At 30.6% G+C, this 20,512-nt stretch overlaps 1 protein-coding gene across 1 annotated transcript; it reads right to left on the reverse strand.

Moving 5' to 3' along the window:
• Positions 1-3,861: 3,861 nt before the first annotated feature.
• On the reverse strand, positions 3,862-11,258 carry LOC133692649 (NEDD8-activating enzyme E1 regulatory subunit AXR1-like). The gene is made up of 15 exons (XM_062113742.1): positions 11,097-11,258; positions 10,851-11,023; positions 10,607-10,770; positions 10,117-10,227; positions 9,659-9,738; positions 8,905-9,055; positions 8,722-8,815; positions 8,013-8,101; positions 6,949-7,022; positions 6,689-6,851; positions 6,104-6,189; positions 4,958-5,041; positions 4,682-4,862; positions 4,444-4,545; positions 3,862-4,354 (listed from the first exon to the last, which is right to left on the reverse strand). The coding sequence occupies exons 1-14, from the start codon at positions 11,132-11,134 to the stop codon at positions 4,462-4,464; spliced, it is 1,572 nt and encodes a 523-aa protein (XP_061969726.1). The 5' UTR covers positions 11,135-11,258; the 3' UTR covers positions 3,862-4,354; positions 4,444-4,461.
• Between the last annotated feature and the right edge of the window lie 9,254 nt (positions 11,259-20,512).

Below are 20,512 nucleotides of genomic sequence, written 5' to 3' on the forward strand. Positions count from 1 at the left end.
TGATTATTGGAATATCCGTGTTTAGCATGCTTTTATATTTTTTTCTGTTTTAGATATGCATGTTTAGGTTGTTCTTATTCATGATTTTGCATGTATGTGTGCTCAGGCTATGTTTTTTTATATATGCATGATTGTTGGTGTTCTGATGATATATCGGTAGTATTTGGGAACGCGGTTCAACCCGAGTTCCTAAAAAATTTGATTTTTTTTTTTTGCTAAAATTTAATATGATTTGTACGTTTTGGATCGTTTTGATGTGCTGATGTCAAAAATGATTTTTAAAAAATGAAAAAACATCATTGGCATATATTTTAGCATGAAAAGTTATTTGAAAAGCACCCGCAACCACACTGCCAAACAAACTCATCATGTTTAAGTTGATGTTTTGATATGTTAGGCTGTGTTTTTTATATGCGCATGATTGTTGGTGTTCTGGTTATATATCATGTTTAAGTTGATGTTTCGAATATGTTACACCTTTGGATTGTGATTATGGATGATAAAAACAGGGTTTACACCCGTATTAGTCCCATCCCCACACGTCTAGAAAATGTTTTATCAAGTCCCTCTACCAAAAGAAAAGAGCATTGTTATTGTACTGGTCCGCTCGTCAACTTAGGGTCAACTTAGGACCTGATTTAAATCGGATTTAATGAGTTGATCCAGTTAATCTACAAGTGAGACTTGATTTGATTTTAAAAATATAATTAAAACAATGTTGTTTTAATTTCTATTTAAATGAAATAATATTATTTTGATTTTTTAATTAATTCACATAACTTGTAATTCAACTTGAGTTTTATAACTATGAAAATGGTTGGATTGAGTTCCTATATGTTATTAAATTATTTCATCTTTTTTGTTTTTATTAAATTTTATAAAAATAAGTTAAATTTAAAAAATATAAAAAATATTATTTATAAAAATAAAATTATAGTTTTTTTTATATAAAATTATCATGCATTTTTTTTACAACCCCTCATGATTTGTAATTTTTTACTTAAATTTTGTTTTTTAGTTTTTTTGCACAAATTTTGTTTATAAATTTAATCAATTTACATGTGTAAACTGTTTTGTTTACAATAATAAAAAAAAGTTCTTCAAACTAAAAAAAATGCTCATAATTTATTTATTTTTGCATTCAAAAACTAAGTTTTAATAAGACGCTCAGTGAAAGCTAGGATAATTGGCTACTAGGAATTCTAATTCAAATTATTTTCGAAACAATTATTTTAAAAAAACAATTAATGATTTTATTTATAAACACATTGTTAAATCAAACATTCGACATGTCTAATTATTATTCAATACCCGCTTTCTACTTCTTGATTAAATAAAAAAAAAAAAACAAAGGACAGAAGCAAATATTTAAATTAAAAAATTACTAATTACTAATACAACTAAAAAAAGCTAGACTTAATCTTTAGGGGTGTAGATCAACTGGTCAGGTCTAGGTTTGCTCCCTAAAGGTCACCAGTTCGAGTCTCATAAACCTTAGAGTCATTGAAGGCTTACATAGTTGTTAACTTCAGGGCTCGTGAGATAAATCGAGGTACGCGCAAGCTAGCCCAGACATCCATGTTAATAATAATAAAAAAAAAGGTAGACTTTCTTATGATATTTCATTGTTCATATAGAAGCATCTTTCCTCTCTCTTTCAATTTCAACTTCAGTTTTTTTTTCTTTTGATTTAGTTTTTTTCGTAACCTAATTCCATGAGATAAAGTTTTTAATTGTAGTAAACAAAATAAAATTTAAAGTTAGAGAGCCATGATATAAAACACGGTGAAAAGGTATGTATAATCTCAAAGTTTTTAGAATTTTTATTTTGGTTTGAAATCTCATTTTATTTATTTTTTAGCCCCTGAATTTAAGAGAAAAGAGAGAAATTTATCGGAAAACAATGAAGTTGTCAGTTAGTCATAATCTAACCACCAAAAAAAGATTTGCCATTAAATTTCATTCGATGAGGGGGTTTGATGTTGTGGTTCTTCACTATAAACATGCGAGAAATGTAGATCAAGGTCCGTTTTGATTATTTTTTTTATTTGATTAATTTTATCTTTTTAAATGATTGTTGGGTGTTTTGGGGTTAGAAAGTGATTCATGGAGGTTTTTATAGTGTTTTTAGGTGAAAAGGGATGAAATAAATTTTTAGACCAAACTCCCCCTCACTAATTTTTCAGCCACCATAGTGGTGGTTGGATTCTAGGCAACAGTTCAATAGACGACATGTCACCTGTCATTGCAGGTAGCCTGTTGCTTGGTTTAAAAAAATAAAAGAAAAAACTAGCGACTAAACTTGTTTTTAATGTTAGCGAGTTCCATTCGATAATAATGCTTGTTTTCATAAACATGCTTGGAAAAGAAGGTTGGATTATATTTGGATTTTTTTTATTCGATTGATTTTTGTCTTTTTGAGTGATTTTAAGGTGTTTTGAGATTAGTAAGTGGTTAATGAAAGTTTTTATAGCGTTTCTAAAGTATTTTTGAGTGAAAATGAATTTTTATGCCAGCCTTTCTTAATTTTCCAACCACTATGGCCTGGACAAACAACCCAATAGATGACATCGCCCATTTAAAAAAAAAAGCATGGGCCTTGGCTTTTTTTTTTTAAGGCCCATGCCAATGAGCTTGGCTTTGTTTTGTTTTTATTATTTTTAATTTCATCATTTAACATTGAGTTTTTATTGAATTTTTTTCATTGATTTGTTTTTTAATTTTATCATTCAACATTTGATTGATTTTAAATTGGTCTTCATAGTTTGTTTCGGTTTGATTTTTATGAAGTTATTGCAACCTCAAATAAACATCCCAATATTTGGTTGGTGCTTAATTTTACAAACATCTATTTTTTTTAAAAAAATAAACATTATTAAACCTAGTGAAGTCCATGACCCAAATCGCGTGTTTGACAGGTTGACTTGGATTCGTTGAAAATTAAACTTCATAGTTTTTTATTTTATTTTTTTTTATAAAGTTACCGAAGTCTCAAACAAATGTTTCAACATTGAGTTGATGTTCTAATTTTATTATCATATGATTAAATAAAAAATAATTTTTAAAGTTATTAAACTTAATGAAATCTATAATTCGATTTACAAATTTGACAAATTAAATTATAAAATTTTAATCAATCTAATATATTATCATCTTAATATATATTTTTTTAAATATCGACTTCAATTCATATTCCCGAGGACCTTGAGATAAGCAATCTCTAGAATATTTGCAATTAGCAGGAAGAAGATTTAAGGATTAATTTAACCTTTTTATACACGAAAAGTTTTAAAAGGTACGGGATTAAACCTTGTAGTGTATGAATAATGCCTCCGCTTAAGGCTAAAGTAACCCGTTATTTGCACTATATATTTTCATTAATTCATAAAGAAAGCCCTTTTATTATCAATTTGGTCAAATGAACACATGTATTTTCAAATTCAATCAATTAAGTACAATTTTCCAACATTGAAAAATCTTCAATCCTATTGAGTGATGTCCTTCTTTCTTTCCTCGAGTCATAATCATAAACTTGTAAATCTTCCTTTCATTCATGCTTATATCATTGAGTTTTCTCTCTTTTGATTTTCCCGAACTTTCAATCGTTTTGAGATAGAAATTACAAGTGATAAATTGACGTTAGTGATGCCCAAAAGGGGTTTTTTTTTTTTTTTTGACGAAATGGTCTAAACCATGCTAGTTCTATCCTTTTGTTGAGTGCCCATAAATCTGACCGAGACTTAATTGGTCCACGAAATCAAAGATGGTCTAGGAAATGAAAAATCCAGCAATTTGCACCACTATAATTAGTTTTAGGTCTTTTCTATTTCAGGGAGGTTTCTAGATTAGAGAAAATTATAATTTGTTTTGACAAATGAAAGTAATTCATTCTAAGTTAACTCTTAGCAAAGTAAAAATCTCCAATACCTTTAACTCTTAGCAAAGTGGATTTTGGTACAAACTGCTACTTAAGCAGTGTGCTGGAACAAGCCAGGCATCTCTTACAGAAGTTCACACAAAAAGAGTTGTAAAGGGTAAGGCAGAGAGAACGGATTACCCTTGTTTTAAATGAAAGCCACTCATCAATCACGTTACCACTGTTGCCCTCTTTGGCCAAGGAAAGGTGAGAGCTTTACCAATGACCTTTCATTTTCTTTTCTACCATTTTCACTTTCTTTCCAAGCCAAGTTATACATCAATAATGTCACACAACTTGAATATCACCAGAACTCTCTGCATCTGCATCCCCACACGTCTCTCGACAATGTGTAAAGACCGCTTCCACTAAATGATGTAATAAAGCTCTTTACCTGCAAAAGGTCTACTGCTCCATTGTATCCTGTGAAATGTTGGCCTGCAATTAGAAACCAAAAGGAGTGAGTACAAGTCTTAACAGAAATTTTTATTTTGATTGTTGCGCTAAGGGGAAGGGCAAGAGCTTGCCTGTTCCTTCGAAGCATTCTACAGTACCAATAGTTGAGACTTCTGATCAATGCCGTTGAATATGAAAGTTCCCACCATGGGAACAAATTGTTTTGTTATGAGCTGTGAAGAAGATCAAAATTTGAGATATCATGGAGGTATTCTTGAAACACAATTTTGATCAAGAAAAACTTAAATGTGACACTATATTGGCAAAGATAAAAGCACGTTGTGTACTAGGGATAGATATATATAGCACCTTGATCACTTCTTGTGATGCAATTCCCCCAATAAAGGCAGCAACTGCATGGAGTTCAGAAGCACCAAACCGGCACATTTCATTGATAAGGTCCTCAGTTACAGTTGAGCCATTGCAACCCAAGTCGTTAAGTAGACCAACAACTGCAGTTTTCAATCGAGATATATCCTCGTCCATTTCCCTACATGACACCAATGTTAAAGCAGATCACAGTTTAGTAGAAGAATACAATGGCTTTTTGGAAAAAGAGTAGCAGGAAGTATTCTCATATGTTACCCTTCAAATTGCCCAGGGAAACTATTATAATTAGCAGAAAAGCGGTCAACAGCTCGAAGCAGGATGTAAAACCCCATGGCAACACTGCAACTCAAGTTCAAAGAAAATCAAAGGTTCTGAGCCAAACAAATTCCTCTCAACTAGTCTAATATACAGTTCATTTGTGTTCTGATGTAAAACTCAGACAAAAAATTATTCTTTTAATTAAAAAAAACACGTAGCAGTTGTGATCCATATTGAAATTCTCCAAGATAGTTGGCGAATCAGATTTCCCATAATATGGGATTCCAACAATTGTAATGTTTGGAGTGAATAATGCATGTGAATTCTGCTCAATTCATGTGTTTTGCTGAGACACGTGAATTTTGATGCTTTAACAGCTGCAACACAACTGTGATTTTACATTAAATAACTTTTTGTCTATGTTCAAGGCATCCGGCATTAAAAGACCACAAGCTTTTGTGCTAGGTACTTTGTGTTTTTTAGCACATGGCTCTTCAAATAAAAGGTAATTTAATAGAAAACGAACTTTATCAATAAAGCACATACCACCATTTTATTCTCCTCAAATCTTTCAAACTATTCCGTCTTTTTAATCATTATTGTAATTTGTAAACAAAACTTTGCTTGTTTATCATTAGATTTCTTTACACAAAATACTACTAGTAACTTGTGGTTTGAGGACAACTACAACAGCAACAATAATAAACAAATTTTAGACAAAATAAAATAACTGTACAAAATTATTATTTATTGATAAAAAAATTTTTATCAAGAATGACAAATGAATTTGTGAGAAAAATAAATTTCATGAACTCAAAAAAAAATAATTAAAAACAATCAAACAAAAAGAGATTATTATAACTAATATGTTACTGTTTTTCGTAACACATAAAAAATGGTGATAATTTTTCATAGAGCCACCAACATAATATTTTCCTTGAATACAGGAGATAGTTTTGATAACAGTTATAAGGATATTATTTATATTTTTGAAATCTCATTTTAATGCTTCCCTTCATATTATATAGATGTACAAGACAGAAATTAATCAGAGAATCATTCTCAAAAATCTTCTCATGCCAGGGAAACAGGATTGTTGCAAGACAATGCTATCTGAATTGTAAACCATAAGGTGAAACTCACCTGTATTCCTCATCAGTTAAATACTTCTGTACCTCCGGTACTGCAGGATTGCTGAACTCATCTTCAATAAGTCGATACCTGCAAACCTACAAAGAAGAGTTTTAAAATGCTCACAAACACACCTTATCTAAGAACAATATAATCCATCTCAAAGAGGAACAATATCAAGCCTCTATTATGTTATAATGACATAGTTGCATGTCTAGAAGAGGATGTTTTTGGGACACGAAAAAAATATGCTTTTCCAGTGATCTCAACTGAATTGTCTTACTGGGTAACATTCCAAAAGTTACATAACTCAACGATAACACATAGGTGAGAGTCCATATGCTATCACTTCAACAATTCCTTGAAATTAGTTGAATATAAATGGGTAGTTAATGGTGAACATGTTCATTCTGATAAGAGGGAGAAACATAAAATTTTAGTTAGCTTAATAATCATGAATCATAATGTAAGGATAAAGGCACTTCAGCCTAGGTACTTAGACAAACAAATATCTGAAAGATAAGCAGTCACCTCAAGAGGAGATGCACACAATCAATTACAGACAAACAGAAAATAAAACATAATATATGAACTTACCTTTAGTTTTCTTGCATTTTTACAGAAGCTTTTAATCATTGCCTTTGAGATGCTATCTGGATCTCTACCAATTCTCTTCAAAATACTCTTAACTCTTTGCTGAATAACAAGAAAATCAGCCTCTGCTTTTGCTAGGTAGATCTTCTGCAAATTTACATAAAGCCTGCAAAAGAGTTGATATTCCATTTATATCTTCCTTTTATTTTCATAATTTAACCTGCTATGAAAGATTATCAACCCAGATAGGCTTAGTCACTAACTCAGTTGAAGATGTCATATCTGGTATTGAACCTTCAAGAGGCGCCTCCCCTCCACCTTCATTCACAATGAACTCCTAAGAATGTGAAGGCCCACTTCAAGAAATCAAAATCTCAAGCATGGAGTGTGATAGATCTTAATGTTATCATCAAACTAGATCCTATCCATACATAATAGGAGAACATGTCTCACAGACTCCAATTGGACACTGAAAAAGCGGAGAAAGAAGACAAGAAAGTGAGATGGATGTAAGATGCACATTAAAGCTTGAAAAAAATTGTCCACCCCTTCAGAACTTGTGCACAAAGACTGAAAAGAAAGAATCTATGGCAAGCCATGGAGTGTGAAGGCCCACTTCAAGAAATCAAAATCTCAAGCATGGAGTGTGATAGATCTTAATGTTATCATCAAACTAGATCCTATCCATACATAATAGGAGAACGTGTCTCACAGACTCCAATTGGACACTGAAAAAGCGGAGAAAGAAGACAAGAAAGTGAGATGAATGTAAGATGCACATTAAAGCTTGAAAAAAATTGTCCACCCCTTCAGAACTTGTGCACAAAGACTGAAAAGAAAGAATCTATGGCAAGCCCATCTACCATGAAACCCAAACCTCTAATAGTCCTATTACTTTCTTTCTAAAGTGAAAATTCATGAGCAAACTTCCATGCATAGTGCCTGATCAAATGATTGCAAAGAACCTCTAAAGAGAAGGCATAACTTCTAGACATCCAGAGTTTACCCCAGACTTTTGTCCAAACTAATAGTTTAGAAATAATATAAACATGATGCTCCCTTAAAGAGAATGGGCTTCCAAAGAAACAAAGATTAGTGATCTAAATTTTTCCAATAGTAAAATTATCCACCATGATACACATTTGGCCAATTTCAGTTTCCCTGAAGTCCACAACAAGCTTGTCAATCCATTCATGATATAATCCTAAAAGCATCATTTTACAGACTGCAATACAAGTGAATTGCACTTTAACCACTGTCAGTTAACAATTGGAAAACAAGTGTGAGCTATGATATCAAAGATCAAAGTCAGATTGTAATGCCTAACCTTCAATGCAGCAACCATCACCCAAAAGTCAGATGAATTAGAATCAACTTCACTGCAGCTGTCATGGATTATCTGCAGCAGATCAGAACCTAGGATACCAAAAACAGAGAGAGGCAACATTAGAGAGAACAAAGCCACCATTCACAAGGAACTAAACAATATTGTTAATATTTTTTTCTATTTTTCCTTTCTTTCCCTTTTTTTTTCTTTTACAGTTATATTCTTAATGTCCACCACAAACATCATATTAATTTCAATGCCAGAATGATCCCCGTGGAAATAGATTAAAAAGCTACTTGCATATTGACTGTGTTAGAATAATATAGAATCAGTCAGGATAAAAAAAGAAAGTGCAAGAAAACTGAATCAATTATGAGGATAAGGGGGTAACGTGACAGATAATTTATTGTTAACTCATTCTGTTATATAAGGCAAGCATCCATCCTACAGGGTAGGACAGATGAGTTTCATGGAAATATATGACCAATTGCTGATCCTCCAAGCAACACAAGTGTGCATGCAACCTTTTTCTTTCCTTTATGGTAAAACGTAAAATTCTTCTATTAGACATTTATGCTTTACCTAATATGAAGAATGAACAAGTGAGCATAACAAAAATGCTCTACTTCTATCAATAACCAACAAGTTTCTACAGGAATATCATTCTCCAAAAATTTCAAACCCATTCTTCTGAATACTTTATACTCACTGATTCCTCGAGGAGCAAAGACTTTAAAGGAGGCCTCAATAGCTTCTTTATAGTTGTCTTCATCAATTGCAACCATTCCTGCTTTTAAGAGCTCCTAACGATTCAAACCCCAAAGTAAATGGCATTAACAGACAGAAATAGGAAGAAAGTGTTACAGGTAGACTTGTAAACTAAATTGTAAACCTTGAATTCTTTCTTCTCATCCCTAGTTGATGGCAGGGCACCACCATGAGCTTTGGCCCACTCCTCAGCCATCTTGACAAGAATGACAACATAAGGTGTGTGCTTATGGGCAACAGGATCTGCCACCTTTAAATCAATACTTTCTGCAAACCTATCATATGTAAATATCGCATAAGAACTTAAGTAGAATACAGCATGTATGCTTTAAGCTCCAACCAAAAAACGAAGGATGTTTATTACAAATGGGAGCATGTTCTCTAGGTACAACATAAAGTGAGACTGGGAAGAAAGATACTTCATCCCACTTTGTTTGTCCATGTCTCTTTTTTAGAGATTTCCCCTAATATTTGTCTGCTTTCTAAATAAAGTACATGTAAAAAATATTATTTTCCTATCTTGCCTCCTTTTAAAAGATGTCCCATAATATTTGTGCACTTTCTAAATAAGTACGCAAAAAAATATTATTTTCCTATCTTATCCTCGATTTTTTGAGGATTTACATCTAAATTTCAAATTATATGGAATTCTACATTTTCCAAAGCAGAGTTATTTTTTAGCATATGCACAGTAGAGAGAGCAGTAAATGCTGTTTAATTAATAGCTGGAAATCCAATAGTAGACTAATAGAATGGGACAGAGGGAGTAATAAATTTCTTCAATTCACTAGAGTAAGCAGTAGTCTACTGGTATAAGATACACATGTGCATTCCAAAATATCAAGTAAAAATAGATTCAAAGACAAAGCTATATGTACCTTTTGAGCTCAGGCCATGGGTTATTTAACCGTAGGTCATCCAAGAAATGATCAGGCTTTGACTCAATCACTGCATGTTCCTGCCTCAGAAAATGAAAATTCAATTTTGGAACACCTAGATACATGGAAAGCAATTTCCAGACTTGATAGTTGATATGCTAAAAATTGTTACAAGTGATGCCCATTTCAGTTTTTATATTCTTCCGATTTTGGCTCACCAGCTTTCCCTTCCCCTACACAACTCCCTAGAGAGAATTCCAGTACTCTTTTGCCATCAACTTATGAAAGAGATGGAAATGTCCAAAACAATGAATCAGAGAAAATTAAATAATGATGTAGCCACAAAGTAACCGAGTAGGTCATCCATTCAGTGCCTCAATGCAGTTTAATCCTCAGTTTCTGGAACGTCAAGATGGTTAGAGCAATTTCAATCATGATGAAGTAACAAAAAAAATCACCTTCACACTATTTCTGACAAACCCAGTAAGGCCATAGGAGCGTGCAAAAATTAACAAAACATTTGCCTCCCTGCAGATTTTATCAAGCTTCACCATAGAGTCTTCAGCCAACTGCAAGTGATATCAGAAATCACCCATCAAAGTCATAGCACAGAAAGAATTAAGATAACAGAAAACTGTCTTGAGAAATGGCAAATCAGAATTTTCAATCATGAAATACATGTAATTTGTTTTCAGATGCTGAGACAATGAGGAAAGACTATGCAAGAATTTTTTTAAAAAAAGAGCAAAAATGGGGCAAAAATCCCATCATTAGGATACCATCACCACTTTACAAAACCACACGCAAACATCGGCATATTTATTTTATATCCAAAACAAAGTAACACGAACATACAATCATAGCGACAAGAGCAAGCTCAATATCCTATAGCACGGTATTCCATCAAGAATGCACAATTACCCTACTATAGACATCAAAATTCAATACCTGAGTAGCTACAACAAGCGTAAACTGCGAAAAGAAGGAGGGATTAGAGTCAATCAATGCCTCAGGATACTCTTCTATGAACTTGGCTTTAACAGCATCATTCAACTCTTGAAGAAACGTGCACACACATTTCGCCTTGGATTGCCCAACACATGATTCATCCACTACCAACCACCATCACAAATAAGAGAAAGCAAAGCAAAGCACGACAAGAAAGAAAGAAATAAAGAAAAAGAAAGTATACCCATGAAATTATTTCCAAGGTCACCCAGTTCAACTTTAGACCCATCAATCACAGTGATGGATCCAACTCCACCAAGTACAAGATTTTTCAGTGTCTCGGAACCGGTAGGACCGCAATTAAGCAAACAAATGCTGGCTTTTTCTAGGGCAGTCTGTCCTTGCTCACCCCATATCCTAAACACAATTTCCAAAATAAAAATTTAAGGGGAAATTGAAGCTTGAAGTGAAGATAAGTAGAAAGTAGTACCTGAGTTGGCGATCGTATTTGGTTTTTGGCTCCGCCATTGTTTAGGGTTTGCTTTAGCTATAGCTACTGTCAACTTCGCTTGATAGTTACGCAGATTGCCAGAGGACAAGGAGAGGACGACAGAGGAAGACCGTGGGCGTGTCTATATATATATAGGCGTGGGTAAGCCCAGATTGGAAAACGAGTCCAGTGTTTCTGGTTAACGAAAGAAATGTACATAGATCCTGTTTTGAACTGTGTTCACTAAATTTTAAAAAACAAATTGTTTAAAATTATTTCATATATTTTAAAATTATTTTAATATAATAATGTTAAAAATAATTTAAAAAAATCATTTTAAAATATTTATAAACAAAAATCATTTCAAAATATATTAAAATAATCTATTTTTTATTTTTTAAAATTTATTTTTAATATTAGTATGTTAAAATGATATAAAAATATTTAAAATAAAATTTAAAATAAAAAAAAATAATTTTTAAAAAATAAGATTAGAGTAAAAACATACATATCATTGCTTTTCTATTTCTTAACTCTTATGGATTATGCTTTTTATAAATAAAAATTATAGATTATGTTATTCAATAACTACATGTATTATAATTTATGTTCTTTTGTTCATTTACGTTAGTTGAAAGATCTATGTATTTAGCTGATAAAGACGAGATGTTTTATTCTTTTTTTATTTTATTTTAAAATATTTTAAGTTTATAAAAAAAAATATGAATTCTACCTTTTTATCTCGTTAAGGTTTTTTTTTCTTTTCATCCAGTTTTGTTAAATCACGTGGTATGTGTTTAAAATATATGCAATAAAGAAATTTTGAATTAAAAAACCCAAACCAATGAAAAATTATCTAAAGTGAGAATTTACTTATAAATACTCACCTTTATCAAACATTTGATATCAGTGTAGTAAATGTGAATAAAAAAAATATTATACAATATACTAAAAGGGCTCAATATCTCTCTTACTGTTTACCTAAACTCAAAATATTATGAATTGTAGCAATATAATGGCACCTCAACCCTTGCCACAAAGAGTTGCAAAGGCAGCGGGGGAGAGGGTGGGGTTGTCTTTTCACTGGGATGTTATAATATCCCACATCGGCGGGTGAGGGTTTGGTAGCTGGCCTTATTAGTAGTGTCAGTTACTAACATGTTGTACGCGTTTTGGAGCGTCAGGCTCAGAGTTGGACTCGCATCACCAAGAACAAAATCGTGAGGACGGTAAGGCCCAAAGCGGACAATGTATGATATGTTGGGCTGGGCTATTACAGATGCATTTGGCATTGAAGGGATGATTGGGGAGAAAATGATCACTTCAAGTTTTGGTGAGGTTGCCCTAGGCGTTAGCTATGCCCGTGCCCTCACGTGAGGACATCTGGCGTTTGGTCTGACCTGTTCTTGCGCACTCGAGCGCCACATGACACTGGGGTTGGCTTGCCCTTGCCCTGGGTGGGAGCTAGGCTCGCGCCCCCACGTTGGGACACTTGGCGCTTGGGTTGTCTGCCCTTGCACTGGGGCTGCCTTGCCCGGGACACACAGCCAGACACAAGCACAACGTGGCATTAGGGTTGGCTTGCCCTTACCCAGGGCACACATCCAGACCCGAGCATCACGTGGCCCTGGGGCTGGCTTGCCCTTGCCTTGAGCATGAGCTAGGCCCGCGCCCCCACGTGGGAACACCTGGCGCTTGGACTGCCTTGCCCAGGGCGCACTGCCAGACTCACGCTCCACGTGACGAGACCTGGTGCTTGGGCTGCCTTGCCTATACGCTGGCTCAAACCCGATATGGTGCTAGGGTTGGCTTGCCCTGTGCCCAAGGCTAATTTGTCATGCGTCATGACCCAATTTTCATGGGTCCTTTGACCTAAGGCTATTGAATCTTGAGTTTCTAAATATAATTATTCCTCTTATAAATATTATTATTATATTTAAAAGTATTAATATCAAACATATTGTAATTGTGTTCTAAATATTATTAGTTCAATTACAATAAAAATGATAATATTTATATCCCAAATAATAGTATTATCGATATTATTACTTTGAATTATAATAAAAATCATAATATTAAGAACACAAATAATATTATTTTTAATATTAATTCTTTCAATTATAATAATAAAAAAATATTTGTACCGCAAATAATAATATTTATACCACAAATAATATTATTTTTAGTATTGATACAAATAATAATATTTTTTATATTAATACTTTGAACTAAAATAAAAATAAATATTATTACTTTTAATTATAATAAAAATAAAAATATTTGTACCACAAATAATAATATTCATACCACAAATAATAATATTTTTTATATTAATGCTTTGAACTATAATAGAAATAGTAATATTTATAACACAAATAATAATATTTTTAATATTAATACCTTCAATTATAATAAAAATAACAATATTTATGACACAAATAATAATAATAATTTTTAATTTTATCCTTCAAATCAACTATATAGTTTTTATCTGGTGGTAATAATATTTTATTTCAAAGTTATTAATGATAATAATGATAATAAACATAATAATTTCTATTTTTACTCTTCAAATGAGTTTTGCATCAAGACCTAATAATAATGGATTTTCATCAGTATCCAATTCGTTTGGAACCTACGCCCCACGCAGTGACCCCTGTCACTTGGGCTACCCTAGCTATGTGCAGGGTAGACCGAAGCGCGTAGGTGATGCTGAGGTTGGCATGCCCAGAGTGCACAACTAGACATAACACTCATCTCCCTTTGGGTATGGGCAACGAGAGACCCATGCCCAACCCCGCTTGGGTCCAAATCAAAGGTATTGTTCCACCAATATAACAGTATTGGCTTTATAGAATTTATAAAGACAATAACATGCATGTTATGAGGTTGTGCAGGATTGCAAGGCCTAAGCCAACATGTATGTTGATACAACTGCTAAAAAAGCTACATCTTATTGCTTACTTTTGCATTAAAAAAAACTTTAGACGCACTTGCTCATTTTCATTTGCTGAATCATGAAGCATTTGTATTAATGTTTTTATTGTTTGGTGTGTTGGTGGAATACAACAGCATACATTATTATTCTATGTATTGTGTCTTCTAGCTATGTTAAACCTTGCACCATGCAGTAAAAATATTAAATCTTATTTTGGAATTAACGAAATCTACTACATGCTTCAATCTTAGAATATGTTGTTTATTCACATCTGTTTTTAACCATTCGGTTAGGGTTTTTTTTTTGTCTTTAAAAAAAAAAACAAGGTGCTAAGACTTTGTTATTGTTAGAGAAAAAAAACATGAATTTGATTTCAAATATAAAATTAAAAACTATAAAACTTTAAAAAAAAAATTTGAACCCACATGGTTATAAACACAAATATTTTTTTAATACCATTTTAAAAAAATAGTATTATTTGTTTTTTAAAATATTTATAATACAAATAGTACTATTTTTAATATTAATACCTTCAATTATAATAAAAATAAAAATATTTGTAGCACAAATACTAATAATAATATTAATAATAATTTTAATTTTATCCTTCAAATCAACTATATCGTTTTTCTTTGGTGGTAATAATATTTTATTTAAAATTTATTAATAACAATAAAAACAATAATTTATACTTTTAGGACATAATGATAATAAGCCTTTGTCAGGACCCAATTCGTGTGGGTCCTGCGCAAGACCCAAGTCTAATGGGCTTGCACAGGACCCAATGGTAATGGATCCTGCGTATGATCCAGTTCTAATGGTTCATGGTTCATGTCTTGGGACCTAATTCGCATGGATCCTCATTAGGATCCAAATAATTTGTGTTCTAAATATTCTTAGGTTTTTTAATATAATAATTTGTGTTATAAATATTTTTTTTTATTTTTATAATTCAAAGTGTTTCTATAAAAAAATATTATTATTTGTGTTATAAATATTATTATTTTTATTGTAACTCAAAGTATTGATATAAAAAATATTATTATTTATGTTATAAATATTCTTAATATAATTATTTGTGTTATAAATTTTATTATTTTTATTATAATTAATCGTATGAATATTAAAAATATTATCATTTATGTTATAAATATTATTATTTTTATTATAATTAATAATATTATAATAAAAATATTATTATTTGTATTATTAATATTATTAGTTTTATTATAATTAATATTATTAATAAAATAATTAATAAATTTGAAAAGAAAATATTATTATTAATATTGAAAAAATATTATTTTTTATATTATAAATTTTTATAGTATTTTTTATGAATGAGACATTTAGTCTTTTTATGGTTTATCATATGCTCGAGATAATTTGATTTTACAAAAACAAATATGAGTTGATATATTTTAATAAGTACTATGTGTTTGTTAGTTTAACTATTTTCGCTTAAAATACTAGATGGTGGTTCGCGCTAGATTGTGAACCGGGTTAAATTTTTCCTAACATACAAGGTAATGATAACTTGAATCAACCCGAATTAACTTAATTAACACGTGACCTATGATGTTTGATGGAGAGAAATCTGCAAAAAAAAAAAGAGGAAAAAAATCACAAAGTTCAAGGCTTAATAACATAATATCAAATAATAAAAAAAAATCAATTTTTAAAAGATAGCGTCAAAGAAAACCCGAGTCAACTCGGGTTAATTTGACAAACCAACCATCCCTGATATGAGATCGAGATAAAAAAAAATTCTCAAAATAAAGACCTAGCAAAAAAGATCTAAGTTTAATAAAAAAAAATATTAAAAAAAAACTCGAGCTAACTTGCATTATCTTAACAAATCTGCACTCGTGATAACCTTACAAAAAAAAAATAACAAAGCTCAAAGGGCAATAATCTAATGTTAAATGATGGAACTAAAAAAACAATCTTTTTTTAAAAAAAAAAGTCAAGAAAAAAAAAAGACTTTCAAAAGAAGAATCTATATAAAAAAAAGATCAAAGTTAAATAAAAAAATATTAAAATAAATCCAAGATAACTATGGTTAACTTGACTAATTCGCACCCGGGTTAACCCCGTAGCAAGAAAAGCAAAAAAATCACAAAGCTCGAGGGCCAATAATCTAATGACAAATGATAAAAATGAAAACAAAACATCAATTTCAAAGAATAACTTGTCAAGAAAAGAAACTCCACTAACCTATTACTTGGGATATAAGATCGAGAAAAAAAGAACTATACTTTAAAAAACAATCAAAGTTAAATAAAAAAATTTGAAAAAAAAACCAAGATAACTCGAGTTAACTTGATTAATCTTCACATAAGATAACCCCACAAAAAAAAGAAGCAAAATAATCACAAAGCTCAAAGGCCAATAATGTAATGTCAGATGATAAAATTGCAAAAATAAAACTAATTAACAAAATTGTCCAGGGAAAAAACCTGAATCAACTTTACTAACTCGTTACTTGGGATACGAGATCAAACTAACCCAACAAAAAGAAAAGTGAAACAAATAATGAACTTCAAGACCTAATAACCAAAATGTCCAATGATGAATTTGAGGAAAAAATCAATTTTTAATAAAAAAACAAAAAAATGAACTTAAATCGAACCAATGTTACGAGACTAAGATTTCCCAATAGAAAGGTAGACACAAAAAAAAATAACAAAGTAAATTTTCCAATTAAAAAAACAATTTTAAAATCAAACAATAAGGACAAAATCTGGTATAAAAAACTAAATTAAAAAAATAATTGGGGACTAAATTAAAAAAATTATACAAAAATAATAATCAAAAGAATAAAAATCCAAGTGGTATAAAAAGCTAAATAAAATAAGATAATAAGGGGCAAGATTGGAAAAAAGATAAATGAAAAATAGCAATAAAAAAAGGGACCAAAATTGGATAAAAAAATGAATGCAATAAAATGATCATGAATGAAATTGAAAGATTAATAAATCAAGAAAATGATAAAACACAAAAAAAGAATAAGAACCAAATTGAATACAAAAATCAACTTAAATAAATTTTACAGGGATGAAATTGAAAAAAAATAAAATTTAAAAAGCATCAAAAGCAAAATAAAGAGTAATTAAAAGAATGAAGGTCAAAACTTATAGAAATATAAATTGAAGGACACAATTATTTTTTGGATGGACTGTGCAAATTTCTAGGCCAAAAAAGGAAAAAGAGAGGGAAAAAAAGATTATTGAAGGCCAACCATGGCTCCACCACAAGCACGTGTCATACTGGTAGAAAAAGGACAATACACTGATGCTAACGCCACATTGGATGATAGAATTTAGTAATTGAACGGTCTCGCACACGCCACCTAAATGACATGAGGACCACTATACGATCTGAAATATACGTTAGCAGCTTTTTTAAAAAAATATTTATGTTTTAAAAGTTACTAAACAACTCCTAGGAGAACCCAAAAATATCCTTGAAATCATGCTTATAAATTTTTTTACTTTAGTGGTAATCCAACTGTTAAAAAAAAATAATATAAAAAACCTCATGTGTAACTTTAATGTTATTTTTGCTCTAAAAGGCTTAGGCATAGTTTTATCGCCCAAATAATAATAAAAAAGTTAAAAAAGCTCTGAATAAAAAAATATACAATCTTTTTCTTTCTAGAGCAACAAGGTTATTTAATTGTGAAAAAAATATGTGTATATCAATTTATCCTCAATCAATCTTACAATACTTAATAAATCCTCTTAAAAAATGATTTTACCTTAATTACAAGCTTTATCAATTTGATAAGAAAGATATATTTTTTTTGTTTCGGTGAACTATAAAATATATCTAGAGTCAGAGTAAAACATTGATAACTTTTAAATTTTTGTTAATACAGATTAAATCAAATAACCAGGCAGCTTGAATTGACTGGTTGATCTAATTCAATAAATAGAGTAACAATGCATACTAGTCTCCTACACATAGAAATAAGAAAAGGAAAATTCGATTGTCAAATTATATTTTTTTCTCCATAATTTAAATCACTGCATTTCTTACAATTATCCATTTTAATTACAACATAAATAAATAAAACCCGATTTTTAAAACTACTCCCTGGCATTGCTTGACAGTTGACACAAGGCTATTTGCCTATTGTGCTTAGGAATTCAATAAGTTCTCGCATTATATCCTGTTTGGAAGTATTATATTATGTTTGGAAATATGACTGTGATTATTTTTTAAAGTGATTTTTATTTTGAAATAAATTAAAATAATATATTTTTTTTAAAAAATATTTTACATATCAGCATATTAAAATGATCCAAAATATAAAACAAATTAATTTTTAATAGTTTTATTTGAATCTTTTAGAAACGCAGGTTGACTTGTGTTTCCAAATGCTCAAATGGTGTCAATTTAAGTGATTTTTTTTTTATTGATGTAAGTATTCGGGTCAGCTTGCATGTACCTCGATTAATCCTACGGGTCCTGAAGGTAACGACCATATAAGCCTCCAATGACCTTAAAGTTTATGAAACTTGAACCGATGACCTCTAGAAAACAAATCTAAAAACTGATTAATTAAACTATATCCCTTCTTAATAATATAATGCAGTCAAATTTAGTATAAATATAATTTTGAGGTCGTTTTGTCTAGCCAGATTTCTTGGCCTCCCACACCGTCGAAAATCACTTGCACATCATATTCTTGCTACAGCCTTCCATGCGGCGTCACGTTATTTTCTTAATAATAATAAAAAGAAGTTCTCAGCCCAACGGCTGTTTTTTATAGAGCTATATTAACTTGTGTTTGGGAACACGTGAAGTTTTTTTAAAATAATTATTTAATTTAAAATATATTAAAATAATATTTTTTTTTATTTTTTATATAAATCCATTTAAAACTTCAATTTTTTATAATTATAATCTCAATTTTAATTTTGAAAAATTAATTTTTAATTGATCATCATGCTTTTCTAAAATATTTTGCATACACGATAGCATATGAGAAACAAATTCCAACAAATAAAATGTTGTCGACATATGGTAAAATTATAAAATAAAGTTCAAGCTTTTCAAATATTATTGGCTAGGGGTTTTTTAATTTAAATATTCTTTTTTTTTAATTTTCATATACGTGGTATTATTTTCAAGTAATGATTTTATCAATTGACACACATGTTTTTTAACAGGTGTCACATGATGTAATAAAATTGAATGGAAGAAAAGCAGTTTTAATGAAAACACATAGTAGAATGGTAGAATTCATAGAAAAGTTTTATATAAATGCAAAATGCATAAAAAAAAGGTACAAAGGCAAAACACGCCATTAACCCTTTTGTTTTTTTTAAAACATATAGATGATATGCAGTTGGCTTTTTAATTAATAGAAATGGTCAAAAGAGTGCTAGCCTTAACATATTCCTGAAAGGCATAATTTATAATAATAAAAAAATTATAAATGGACACAGTTTATAAAAAATAAAAAGTCAAGGGTTAAACACCCCACCCCATTGTAAGGTATGCAGTATAAAAATGCAATTAGTGTCACGACCCAAATCCCGGATTCATAACCGGCACATAAACAAGGTTTTCCTTCAAGATTCCATACCTATGCGAACCCAAACTTACACACAAACTTATCCTAACTCAATCAGAGTTCAACACAGCATTAATAACAAAATCAACTTCATAATATAATTGAATTGTCTTAATACAAGAGGTTATATAAGTTCAGAGTTTTGGAGTACTAACTAAACAAAAAGGAAATGTACAAAGTACAACCAAAGAGCAGGTTCTGAAGGTTCAACAAAAGTGACCTGCTATCAAGCTATAAGCCTGAAAAGGATAAATAATGAGAGGGTGAGTTCAACAACTCAGTGAATAGATAACGTTCAATACACACACACGAGGTAATACAACAATGAGATATATATATATATATATATATATATATATATATATATATATATATATATATATATATATATATATATATATACATACAAGTATGGCTTTTAGGTTCTTATAGAAAAATTTCTCAAATAGGCCATAACAAGAATATCATATGGTAAAACTCGTTAGAAAATCAAAATGCAATGAGCATGAGGCTCCGTACTGTGGGATTATCAGTCCACACAAGTTGGTGACTCCCCTGACCAACTAGGGTTCAGATACGATGTGCATAAAGACTAACACTACCCTATTAGCATGGGTATTCTGACTAACATACCATAGATTCATAATCATAATTAAACAAACATATTCATATCTCAAGACTTAACTCATGACATCAATCAAATGAGGAGCTATCAATTCAGAAGTCAATTCAGAATATATATACTGGTTCATATCAATAATTCGGATTCAACAATTGATCATACTTATCATAACAAGGATAATAATCAACATATATTATCAAGAAGCATGATCTAATTCATATTAAGAAATCAAGTATTTATAATATTTCTCATGCATATGGAAAATTATCCAC

Source organism: Populus nigra, chromosome 4 (assembly GCF_951802175.1).
Source record: "Populus nigra chromosome 4, ddPopNigr1.1, whole genome shotgun sequence".
NCBI lineage: Eukaryota > Viridiplantae > Streptophyta > Magnoliopsida > Malpighiales > Salicaceae > Populus > Populus nigra.